The sequence below is a fragment of the Pezoporus wallicus genome, unplaced genomic scaffold, assembly GCF_028554395.1.
Source record: "Pezoporus wallicus isolate ANWC-B61680 ecotype Strahan unplaced genomic scaffold, APGP_CSIRO_Pwel_v1 contig_8717, whole genome shotgun sequence".
Classification (NCBI taxonomy): Eukaryota; Metazoa; Chordata; class Aves; order Psittaciformes; family Psittacidae; genus Pezoporus; species Pezoporus wallicus.
The window spans coordinates 289972-302964 of record NW_026640825.1 but is presented as its reverse complement, the minus strand read 5'-3'; the positions used below and the strand labels follow the sequence as shown (position 1 = coordinate 302964).

General features: G+C 49.4%; 1 protein-coding gene across 2 annotated transcripts; it reads left to right on the top strand.

Annotated features, from left to right (window-relative positions):
• Window positions 1-391: 391 nt before the first annotated feature.
• STC1 (stanniocalcin 1) lies at window positions 392-11741 on the top strand. Of its 2 annotated transcripts, XR_008973684.1 has the most exons (5): window positions 392-730; window positions 2980-3122; window positions 4160-4371; window positions 7775-9320; window positions 10241-11741. XR_008973684.1 is itself a non-coding variant. In XM_057420858.1 (4 exons), the coding sequence occupies exons 1-4, from the start codon at window positions 613-615 to the stop codon at window positions 8049-8051; spliced, it is 750 nt and encodes a 249-aa protein (XP_057276841.1). In that variant the 5' UTR covers window positions 392-612; the 3' UTR covers window positions 8052-11741. The 2 variants fall into 2 exon arrangements, 1 of the variants encoding a protein (XP_057276841.1); XM_057420858.1 differs by having other exon boundaries at window positions 7775-11741.
• Window positions 11742-12993: the final 1252 nt, after the last annotated feature.

Genomic DNA, 12993 nt, shown 5'->3' with positions numbered 1-12993 from the left:
TCCCAAGGGCTGGAATAGCTGCAAACGGGTGGGAAAATCTTTCTTCTTAAAGGGCAGGTGATTTGTCCTTTGGGGGGGGGGGGGGGAAGATTTCGGGCTGCGCTGTCATTTCCTTGAGCTCAATTATCCATAGGAAGTCATCCTGTTCCCCCCCCCCCCGCCCCGTTTCCCACCCCAAAGATTAACTTGCGGGTTATTGTTTGGCAGGTACTTTTAATGGGCTGGAAAATATTCTTCCTGTGAAGTTGCAGTGTTCTGGGGCTTGAATGAGTCCACTCTGCCATTGGCTCTGCCCAGCGCCTCCCCATTGGCTCCGCAGCCCGCGGGGGGACCGATAAGGGCGGCTATAAAAGCCCTCGGCACCGCTCCTGGTCCCCCAGCGAGCAGGAGACAGAGCCGGGCTGCAGCACGTCCCCGAGCCTCAGCCGACTCCTTGCTGTCTCTGCCTGGGAGCGCGTATCCAGATCCACATCTTTGCTCGAGCCGAAGTGGAAGAAGAGAGAGGGATACACACATAACACCCATATAAAAAAAAAAAAAAAAAAAGAAAAAAGCCAAAAAGCCAAAATCCCACCCCAAAAAAAACCACACTTAGCGGAAACTTGTCAGAGAATGCTCCTAAAGTCTGGCTTTCTCCTGCTGCTGGTGATCAGTGCATCCGCATCCTATGAAGCTGAACAGAATGACTCTGTGAGCCCCAGGAAACCCAGGGTTGCAGCCCAGAACTCAGGTAACACCCAGCAAGGAGGGCTTTGAGCCTGAACCCTGACGTGTTGGACTGTCTCAGATCTCTCTGCTGATGATTTTTTTTCCTTTCTTTTCTTTTTATTTCCTTTTTCTCTTTCCTTTTTTTTTTTTTTTTTTTTTTTTTGCTTATAAACTTAACGGCTGGTAGGAAGCAATCTGAATTTAAGGGGCTGAATCAGGAGGATATTGGTGCATAGCTGGAGAAGGAATCTTCTCCTTTCAGGAGCTGGGGCAGGGAACCGGTGTGTGAGCTGCTTGCAGGATGCAATCCATTCTCTCTTCTCCTCCCCCAGCTCCTAAATGAGTTCCATGTACTTTTTCTTCCCCTGCTTGCATGTCTCTTTCTCTCGTCTCCCATTGCAGCCGTACTTTGGTGTTAAATTCCTTGCTTTTGAGGAAGTTGATACAAAATCCGTGGCAATTTGACGGAACCATTGTTCTGCCACACATCTGCCTATTCAGAGAGGGGGGCAGAGAGAAACGCGACTTTGAAGAATGCAGTAACCTAGAAACTGTCCCTTGCTAGCGTTTCTTCCTGAAGCCTGCTTGCTATCAGTTCGCTGGTACCATAAAACAAACCCGATGGGGATCTTTAACAAACTTGCTTTTACAATGGAGAGAAAAATTGCTGGCAAGTCGGCTCTGGATGGCTCCACTTTGTGCACTGGAGATGCTTAAGATAAGTTGGACACATTGTCTTGAACAATGGGGATTAAGAATCCGTCTCCTACTATACAGCAAAGATATTAGGTCTCTTAATTTGGAGCTTATTTTAGCTCTGCAAGGCTCTGCAGCATTATCCTAGGGTGTTTGCTCAATTTCCTTTTGTATTTGGTTGCTATAGAAACATAGGGTCTCACTATTGCACCGTGCCTAAAACAATAAAAGCTTAATGCAGACTAAGTCTGCTGCAAGCAAAGTTCTAATTTGAACCTGTGGAAACATAATTGTGGGAATGGCTTGGGCGATGGGGAGGTTATGAACTGGGGAAGAGGATGAGCTGACTCAATATTTCTCCCTTCAGGCACGTAAGCAGGAGTGGAGAATGAGGAGGGGTTAATGGGGTGATCCCTTCAAATGCTTTCCATTTTCTCCTGCGTTCTGTGAAGCTCCCGGTTGTCTGGATGTGTCTTTAGGCTACAACTTAGCCCTCAGGAAGGTGTGTTCTCTTCTGCTGGAGGCAAACCCTCACTTTTCCCACACCTCGGATGGCGATGGGAGACACGGGCTTTGCCTTTCTTCCTCAAGAATGCCTCGTAACATGAGCTGCAAAAGTCATGACCGTGCCTTGCACAGGCACATAAGGGGACGGATGTTCAGCTTCCCAAAAAAGGTTAAATCCCTCCTAATTTCAGGGCAATCATGTGGCAATACTGCTGATTCATTGTTAAAATGTACAATATCTGCGCTAAAAGGGACAGGGTGACATGGATACCCTCCTGTTCAGCCTAACCACTGCCTCAAGGGGGTGAATTGTACGTGGTCAGCTTCATTGCCTTTAACTTTTCCTGCCCAAATGCCCCTTCTCTCTGTGCATCTCCAGCGATGCAACCCTTCTAGGCTGTGCTTGCAAGCTGCTGGGTACCAGGTTAGCGTTCAGCTGCTCGTTCGAGTCCTTTGTACCGCTGATTGACACACAAACTAAGATCTTATTTTCAGCTTCTTTATGCTTTTTAGATACCTCCAGGGCCACAACCCCAGCACTTCCTCACCAGAAGTGCACGTTTCGTGCCGGTTTATTGGCAGTTGCCATCACTTCAGGCTCATTTCTAAAGGAGGTGTGTGAACCGGGTGCTGCCAAGCTGCTCCGACCTCCCTTTGGTCTAAGACTGTGGAGAAGACCTCACCACCCAGAGCCCTTCATGGGCCCATCCTCATCACTTCTGCCTTCTTTAGAGGGAGGCTGAATGGATGCATGCAGTCAAAGTTAGCTTGGCATGGACCTGTGAGTCTCCGTTGAGACTCATATCAGATGTTGCCTTTCTGTTGATCTGTACCTAACAGATGGAAGATGTTGGTAGTTGCAGTTTCCATCCCTCAATTTGGTGGTGATCTTCAGTTAATAACCCCCTTTAGCAATGCCTTTGTGCTCTTTTCTTCACCTCTCCCTCCAGCCTTTCAAGGCAATGGGGCTGCTGCTTGACAGCACTGAGCACGACCCGCTTAGCACTGGAGAAGGGGTCGATGGCATCGGGCGCGTGCATCATGTTGTGCCTGTTCCTCTCTCCGCAGCAGAGGTGGTTCGCTGCCTGAACAGTGCCCTTCAGGTGGGCTGCGGGGCCTTTGCCTGCCTGGAGAACTCCACGTGTGACACAGATGGCATGTATGACATCTGCAAGTCCTTCCTCTACAGTGCTGCTAAATTCGACACTCAGGTGCGGTATAATGGGGACATCGTATTGCCTTGCACCTTAATGTGTGTGTTCTCACGGGGATGGGGTCTATGCAGGCTTAACCCTTCCTTTCTAGCAGCCATCCTGCTGCTCAGCTCCCCCTCTGAGCTATCACTTTGATTTTTGGCTACCAGCGCATCCTTCAGGGCTATTTTCTGCAGCACATTTTCCACGTGCTGTGTGCTGTGTGTGAGGACTTGGCAGGGAGCGTTCCGTGGGGCGGAGAGCGAAGTTTCCTCTTCAGGAGGAAATAGAAACATTCCCCTAACAAAGTAAAGCTCCTGACTGTGTGACCTGGCACAGGACTGGGGTTTGAATTGGAAGTCTTCGGGCCTGGGAATGCACGGCCACATCAGCCTCTCCAGGGCTGCGGGAGCTCGCAGTGGGGTAAATAGGATCATACCAGAGGGACTGTGGCTCCCAAGGGCCCTCTTCCTTTCTGCTTTCTTCCCAATGTGTGCTCTTGCTCCGAAGGACAAACCTTAAAAGCTCTTAAAGCATCCTGAGGTCTTGGTGAACCAAATGCATTCAGTTGCTGGTGTGTGGTGAGTGGTCCAGCCCCATTCCAGTGGGCAGGATTGGCCCATCCCTGGCGCTGGCACTCTTCTTGCAATGACTTCCATTGCCTAAATGTTTTGGGAACATCTGTCCTGTCTGGGCTTGTGCGTCCCAACTGAAAATGCTACAGATGATAACGATGCAATAATTATCACAGACGCATGGAATGGTTTGGGTTGGGTTGGGAAGGACCTGAAAGCTCATCCAGTTCCAACCCCGGGCAGGGACACCTTCCACTAGAGCAGCTTGCTCCAACCTGGCCTTGAACACTGCCAGGGATGGGGCAGCCACAGCTTCCTCGGGCTTTTAGGGTCCAGCTCCCTGCCCTGCCTGGTAAGGGACCTCCAGCAAGTCTGTGATTGCAGCGAGGGTAACCAATAGCAGCCAGGCACAGTGGAATACCTCCATACATCCCTTGCTGTGAAATCTCTTGTAGTTTAAGGTTTTTCTTCTGTTTCCAGGGAAAAGCTTTTGTGAAAGAAAGCTTGAAATGCATCGCAAACGGGGTTACGTCCAAGGTGTTCCTGGCCATCCGGAGGTGCTCCATGTTCCAAAGGATGATCTCCGAGGTGCAAGAGGAGTGCTACAGCAAGCTGGACATGTGTGGCATCGCCAAGCGGAACCCTGAAGCCATCACGGAGGTCGTCCAGCTTCCGAACCAGTTCTCAAACCGGTACGTGGAGCTTCCCTCAGCTGAAATCCGTCAAATGCAATAACGGGACAGAAATGAGAGGACCCAAATGGGCTTCACTTCTTGAAGTCCTACTATAGCTCGGGCTAAGCAGCGCTCTCTGCCTTTTCAAGTCCATGTTCAGTTTTGCCACCATTCCTCCCATTCTCCCTTTGGTGAATACATTGACAAACCTCTCCAGGGGAGAATCCTCAAAGGAACTGGACAGACATTGCTTCAAAGCGGGGAGTTTGTTTAAATGCTGGTTCTTTCAGTCTGAATGCAGGATAACAGTAAGCAGAGCTTTCCAATACCAAGCCCAGTTCTATCAATGTAGCATCTCCGTCACATTGAGCACGTCAGAGCTTTACAGCCTCTTGCAACTTCCTTCACTCCTTCGCATTGCAGCCACCCCCTACCTTGGGTTTATTTGGCACTTGGTAAATGAGAGCTTGCCCATAGCAGTATGAAGCACAAGGAAAGCTTAAAGAGAATCAGCAAACATGCTCCTCTGTGACCTTGTTCTGCCGTGGTCCGGTAGTTCGTGTTTCTAGGGATAGTCTGGTGTTCTTAAAGGTCTCTTTTAGGGTTGTCTTCAGCCCTGTTCCTTCTTGCCTGCAGAACCAGGCACGTCATGCTGCTCTCTGGCACCTTTATCTGAGCACTGAACTGCCCTGTCCCCGTCCTCCAAGGACAAGGGACAGAGAGAGGCTTCAGCGAGCTGCTGCAGTCTGCGCAGTCATGCTGCAAGGGCAGGGATTTCTTCCTCTGAATCCTGGAACAATCAGTGCTGAGTCTTGTGATTGGGCTAAAAGGGATCTTCTTGAGCGCTTTGTGTAAATATGCTCTAGAATTTGAGTGCAAACAGACCAAGCTGCAATTTAACATGATGGCTGGCTGTGGCCAATGCTACAGCTCCTCTGGGGTGGCCAATTGACTTGATCTAGAAGCATCGGAACACTCCAGGCCTACCCTAGGACAGGTATGCAAGTGATAAATGGATGTTGCATCTCTGACCGGTATCAGTTTATTATGGCAAACTCTATTGTAGTTATTATATCCAGAAAATCCTGCATGTGGGAAGGTGAAAATTACATTTGTGTCTTTCCCCTCTTCCCCCAAGCAAATCGGGAAGAGGTTTGCTTCAGCATTCACCCGAGGGCTGGGATGAGGAGCAGGGAGCCCCGTGGCATCAGAAAGAGCAGTTCAGGTCAATCTGATGGACTGCAGCGTTGAACCAGCCCTTGGTGGGGCCATGGGGGCAGTAGGGTGAAGGGGGACGCATGGCCGCTTGGGCGAGGGGGCAGCAGCAGTGTTGTACGGGTTGGTCCAAAGGACCAAGGCTGAACAGGAGCTGCTGTGTCCCCAGGCAGAGGGACCTCCTCCCCCCCCGCCGCCAGCCCTTCTTGAAGCCAGAGGATATTATGACATGTTGAGTAACAAAAGCAGCAGGATTTCCCAGCTAATAGTTTACATTGAGGTCTCCTAAAGCATCCTGCTTTCCCAGCCCCTGTCCCAACATAGCCACAGAATAAGAATGTGCCACTTGGCCTGGGACACTGAGAGGAAGTAGTTAAAGGTCATAGCATCTTCCTGTGATTTAATCTCATGGCAGGAGCAGGAGGAGAGGAAAGCCTTGCTGCCTTGGCTTGCAGTCTAAGGCACTAGCAAGCTGTTTGATTGCAGCTCCAGCTATGGAAACCACCAAGCTTTATCTGTGTGAAGGAGGTGGAGGCAGCGCAGCAGAGGAAGGTGGATGGGATCTGCTCCTCCTGCCCTGTTAGGCTGGAACTGATTTGAGCTGGATGCGCGGCTCGCACAGATGTATTCATCACCAACCCCTGCGCACGCTTCAGACCTCAGTCTCAGCCCTGCCAAGCCGTGCGTGCACTGTGCTCCCCCGTGCCAAAGCCTGGTCCTTTTGTGCTTCAAGAGCAGCAGAAACTTTAACCTCGCCTGACCTCCACTGGCTGCTCTAAAGGCCAGAGCTGAGGGTTAGGAAAGAGTTTGAATGTGAACTCTCATTTCCCTCTTCCTTCCCCTCCTCCACCTGCAGGTTATTCTCTTCTCTGCTCCGGTGGAAAAATGTCACCGTGACCTTAAAGGCTTAAAATAAGTTTCCCAACGTCCTTCCAGGCAGGAGTAGCCCAGCAGATACGGGACCGCTCCTCTTCTCCCCCCTTTCCCTCGCAAGGAAGATGCTCTCTTGTACGGGGAGGTCCCACTTGCCAGCAGTGCTCTCCCTGCCCTGTGGAGGATCGTTCCTTTGAGCGCTGTTCTCTGCTCCGATGGGCAAACAGATCAGCCCTGGATCAGTTCCTGGAGCAAGGAACGTGTGCGCCAGGCTGCTGGCAGGCCAAAACGCAGCAGCAGGCTGGAGAGGAGGCGGGCACGCAACAGGGCAGAGCATAAGGTCCTCACTCGTGATTTAAATGCATGGTCACCGACTGCGTGTCCTACGGATGTATCCCCAGGGAATACATGCATCTGTCAGGCTCTGACCTGCTCCTCCTTCTTCTGATCCCTTGCTAAAGGCTGTGCGTGGAGGGAAGGGAGGGGATGAACAGGAATGGTGCCACAGGGATGGGTACGTCTGTAGGTAGGATGGGTTGCACTGTCTCAGACCAGTGGTCTGCTTTAGTCTGTGATGTGGTTTGGTGACGGGCAGAATCTATCAGGAAGATGCAATTACTTTTCTTCCTAAAGGTCTAGGAGCTCAGGTTGTTCAGCACACACTGAAGTCAGTTCCTTCCCTTAGCTCCTCACTCTCACCTTCTTCCCAATGCAGCAAGGGAACATCAAAATCACTTCTGCTTCCTTCTGTGTCTTGAGCACGTATGTGAGCATCTTCAAGTCCAGGGCATTTGTTAGATGCAGTGGGAATATGTACATTGTGCACTGTCAAAAATCAATGTCAAACACACCCTGAATGACTTAAAAAACCTGATTCTCAGGGGGTTGTTGGATTATACAATCACCAAATGGTTTGGGTTGGAAGGGACATTAAAGCTCACCCAGTTCCAATGGCAGGGACCCCTTCCACTGGAGCAGGGTGCTCCAAGCCCCTGTGTCCAACCTGGCCTTGAGCACTGCCAGGGATGGGGCAGCCACAGCTTCTCTGGGCACCCTGTGCCAGCGCCTCAGCACCCTCACAGGGAAGAGCTTCTGCCTAAGAGCTCATCTCAGTCTCCCCTCTGGCAGGTTAAAGCCATTCCCCTTGGCCTGTCCCCTTGTCCTAAGCCCATCTCCAGGTTTCCTGGGGCTGCTCTCAGGTCTCCCCTTCAGGAGCCTTCCCTTCTCCAGGCTGACCCGGCCCCGCTCTCCCAACATCTGACTCCATTGCGGCAGCTCCGTGTCCCTCTCGCTGGGAGCTGCCTCGCCGTAACCGCCGGTACCTCCCGTGCAGGTATTACAACAAGCTGGTGAGGAGCCTGTTGGAGTGCGACGAAGAGACTGTGAGCACCATCAAGGACAGCCTGATGGAGAAGATCGGCCCCAACATGGCGAGCCTCTTCCACCTGCTGCAGACGGACCACTGCGCCCAGGGCCACCCGCGCTCCGACTTCGCCAGGAGACGCATCACGGAGCCGCAGAAGCTCAAACTCTACTTCAGGACCCTGCGAGGTGAGGGCCCGGGCCCCGTCCCGGCGCACGCGAAGCGCGGCTCCGCCGAGAGCGCGTAACGCCTCGGCGCGGCGGCCGCGGGCGTCAAGGGATGCTAAGCACGACCAAAGCTCAAGTCTCTCTTCTAGAGGAGTAACGCACCCAACACGGGTGTACTGTAGCTAGTTTTCGTACCGACTAGGACCTGGGTTTAGAGTTAGCTTTTCATTCGCTTCTATTCCTCTCGAAGACAGCGTTTTGCATGGAGCCGTGTTCAGTGTCTCAGCTTTCCCGCCATCCAAATGTCTCCATCTCTTTTCTTCCCCACGCAAAAGACACCCCAAAACGATCTTAGTCTTAGCTATAACCCTTAGAACAGTAGTCGGGCCTTCAGACACCAAACTCGAAATGTACTGTAGCACTAACGCCATTGAAGGCTGAAGATTTGGCACCGGGGAGAATAGCTTGTTCTCTCTTGTAGTAAGCCGGTGGGAGACGATAGATGCACTAATAACTATTGCACATCCTAAAGATGTCAATGGAATTCGTGTTATGAATCTGTGCTGGCCATGGACGAATATGAATGTCATATTCCTGGTCTCTTAGTGTCATACAGTCCTAACCCTTCCAACACAGCTCTGTTAACCCATTGATTTGCCAAACTCGCTAGCTGTGGGGGATTTTAGTTACCGTGACCTGGCACCACAGTGCAAAATGAGTTAAAACTACCCCACAGACACACAGCAAATCAGGAAAGGAACATTTTGTACTATGGAAATGACTAAAAGAGGTGCCGGTCGATGGTTGAAGCTAGTCAGAAGGTTACATAATCTTGCATTGTATTTAAAAGCTAACATCTATGTACTGTATTTAACTGTCTAAAGCTTTAAAAGAAATCTAACAGAAACATACCCTGTCTTAAGACTAGAGTATTAAAGGTCTTGCTCTAACTGTGGTATAAATAGTTTTAAAATCTGTCATGTACTGTACATAAATTCCACGAGAGGCTGCTTAAAAGGAGCAGAATAGAAGAACTTTATTGCATAAACTTAGTTTTGTAAGTTAGCTATTTCTTTATTTCCTGGAAACAGCATCGCTGTCGTAGTCAAGAGTTCACGTTCTCCTCTGTGGCCTTTTTATAACGGAAGAGAGAAAAATGTGGAGGACAGAAACTGCAGGGCCAGAAAGAAGCCTCTCTTCTCACAGTTAAAGTGGAGGGGAAGGAAGGAAAGGATTGTCCCTACTGGCCAGTTACAGACTCATAGAACAGTTTGGGTTGGTGGGGGCATTCAAAGCTCATCCAGTTCCAACCCCCCTGCAAGGAGCAGGGGCACCTTCAACTAGATCAGGTTGCTCACAACCACATCCAGGCTGGCCTTGAATGCCTCCAGTCCTGCCTTGAACGTCTCCAGTCCTATCTCCACAGAGGAGCTGTGAGACCCAAAGCAGGAGTGCTGCTGCAGCTGCAGAGCTCTTTGGCCTCGCTAAAAGCTGCCTTGGGATCCTATGGCTTCCTTTAGGAACTTGTGTTTTGGGGAAGGCAGGAAAACCCCTTCCATTCTCTGCAGCTGCAGAAGCAAAGCAGTGCGCCTGCCTTTGAGAGGCACGATGCTCTCCATCTGCCTTCCTCCCGTCCACCCCTTGAGCAGCCTGGGTGAGGAGGAGCAGAGCAGGAGGTCCCATGCAGTAGCTGGGGCCCCCCCAGCCGCTCTGCACAGTAGCCTGATGGGCTTGATCCAGCCAAACAAAGCCGCATTGTGGCGTGCAACCAACAAGGCCAGTTCCACGCTCCAAATCCATCCCGTTAGAGTCCATCTGCAGAGTGGATGACTCTTGCTCAACCAGTAGAGAGCTCATAAAGGAGGGATCTATTTTTTCTTTTCAAAATCTAAAGCAATATAACCTCTTTTTTTGTTGTTTTCTTTCTTTTTTTTTTGTTTAAACCACAAAGCCTTTAAACAAGAACTTGCTGCTAATATATTGAAACCAGATGCAGTGGCAGCATTTCTAATATTGCTGTCTTCATTAAATGTAGCCCAAAAGTGCTGTCATAAAATTGTAAGCAGCAAAAAATGTTGCTGACGGTAGAGGGTTGTTGTTTTACTTTATTTGTTTAATACTCTGAATTGTGCCGTCCAGGGCAAGTGAGATGCAATATAGCTTGTTCTTAAATCCTAGACTCAGAGAAGTGTTGGGGTTGGAGGGACCTTCAAAGGTCATCGTGTTCCAACCCCCTTACAATGAGCAGGGACATCTTCAACTAGATCAGGTTGCTCAGAACCACATCCAGCCTGGCCTTGAATGTCTCCAAGGAAGGGGCATCCACCACCTCTCTGGGCAATCAGACAGGTATATAGAGTCCAACACCAAGGTGAAAACCAAAGCCCCCTTGAATATCCTGACCCTGAAAGTCTGACTTATACTTAGGAAGTGATCCCAGAACTGTGTGTGTGTGACTTCCCACCTCATTACACCTCACACTGCACTGCTGGGAGATGGGCATTGCTCAATGGGGACGTCTTGCTGGGGTTTGTGCATCAAGTGCATGTTGCTGTGTCGGGAAGCAGTTACCAAAAGGTCTTTACTCGGCTTGGGGCAGCATCCAAACACCACCTGGATGGGTGCACTGGCATTGCAAAGCAGCTCCTGGTTTGGGTCCCCACGGCCAATATGGGCTCACACCAGCAGAGCATACTGAGGACACTGAGCAGCCACAGTTTTCCATAGAGATGCTCCTCAGGGCAAATGGCTTCTCTGTTGCTTTGTGCATCCCTTTCTATGAAAACCCAAAGAAGGTTTATAAAGCTGATTGATGGTTCAGCTGCTCCAAACCCAAGAGGTAGATGACCCCATACCCTATCTCCTCGGGGTGTCATAGCTAAGGCTCTTTTTCCAGTAGGAATTTAAACTTGTTGTCCCCTTCCTTGGTGGGAAGATGAGTGGGAAGATCTGATTTGCCCTGGTATGGCAGGTAACCAGGACCTGTGCACTCCCGAGCTCTGCCTCTCCATACCGGCACTGCCGTTGAGCACGGTTTTGGGCTGCTTTAATAAGTCACTTTTCTTTCCTCTGCTGAAGTAACGAGGAAGCCACAAGCACACGTCCATCCCATCAGAGGGCCTGGGGGTCCCCTTGCCTAACTTTGGGCTAAGCTGGAGGTTTAAAGCTCGCTCTGATCAGGGCAGGGGATAGGAGGTGCGAGAGGCGCTTCCCCTCAGCAGGGAAGGATGCCTGAGTGTGGATGCTTTGAATTGGGTGCAAGAGGTCCCCTGGGGCTGGGGGATGAGTCTCAATACCACGTCCAGTTATTTCACCCTTGATTTAATCTCAAATGCTTTATTTTTTAACCTCGCATTCATGGCAAAGTGATTTCTCTCGGGGGTGGGGAGGGGCTTCTCTAGAAACGTTTGCATGATTCTCATTGTGATTTGTTTGCACTTTAGATGTTTTGTGCCATTATAAATTTGCATTATTGTATTTATAATTTAAAGATACTTAGAAGAGGGAGAGAGTTTGGGGTTTTTGGGGTTTTTTTTTTTTTTTGCTGAGTACTGGAATAAACAGTGAGCATATCTGGTATATGTCATTATTTATTGTTTAAATTACATTTTTAAAGCTCAGTGTGTTCATATAAAGGTTATTTGAAACATATCATAGTAATGAGAAAGATGCAAGTTATTTTCTTTGCTTATTTTTATAATTAAAGATGCGTAACATAATGAGGCCTATGTTGGATTTTCTTCTGCGATGAAATAAAATGTCAAATTTAAGGGGTTTTGGTGTCTGACTCTTTCATTGAGACTTGCTGGGATTGCTGGTGGTGAGAACACCAAGCGCACGTTGCTGCACTTACCTTTGACTGAGCATCGTGGCTTTTATGTCTCTTCTGGATGCTGATTGTCTTGGGTTTGGCTCCTGGGGTTGTGGGTGGCATGAAGGCGGAGTTCATCACTTACAGGCTGGACAAAATAAGGGTGAGTGTGGAGTAAAGGATTCCTGATGTAGGTTTTCAGTATCTAAACCACCATGCTGAGTATGACCGGAATAACGCATCTGGTCTGACCAAACCCTGGACCCTGTAACATCCAGGGGCAACTGGAAATCCCAGTGCTAATAAAGCTCCTGTGATGGGTCTCTGGCAGCAGCCTGACCGTGTAACCGGTGTCGTCTTCACCCTGGGCCCATTTGTTAAGCAGCGCATCCATCACACCGCTGTCTTTGCTGTACATGGAAGTGCGCATTTGCACTTCATTCAGGAAATCTCTCATTTCCAGTGGAACATCAAACCCAGTTTAACAATCCCCAGGAAGACTGGCAGCCTCATTGCTCCAAAACCTACTGCAAAGCTTAAATACCATTTCCCCCATCATGCTAGAGTGAGACTCGTCCAAGAGAACCAATGAATAAATACCAGCGGCACAGTTGGGTTAAAATGAATCTCTGCTTCCTCTCTGGAATCATTTTCACCGGAGGCTATTCAAACTTTGCTGTTATTGAAAACCCATTTTAGTTGAAATGGAAGCTCATCCTAAGGCCCAATAAGTCACCAAAATCAGGATTTAGCATTCTTTGCAAGCGACTAAGCTGCTGTGGTTCACAGCAGTGGGAATCCATGCGGCTTTCCAAGTGGCTTAGGAAAGGATGTCACCCTCTGGCTTTTCCATTTGCTTTTCCATGAAGAGGAATCTCCAAATCACTTGTGGAACACGCGCCTCCCCTCACCTAACTGTAAATCCCTGCCTGCTAAACAACACCCTCACTCACCAGAAGCCAAAGCAGTGAAGGGAAGAGGGAAATGCCACAAAACTTTAGGGATATCCATTGCTAGAACCAAAGGCAGGGAACGCTGCTGCTCTTGGATAAAGAATGCTTGGGAAGATGCCACGGCTCCAAAAGCTGGCATCCACAGCTCTCCTCTAATGAATAACGGCTATAAAATAATTACTGTACTCTCTATATATAAAATGTAGAGTATATATAATTTATATATACTGTGCTATATTAATAGTACATAATGTAAAT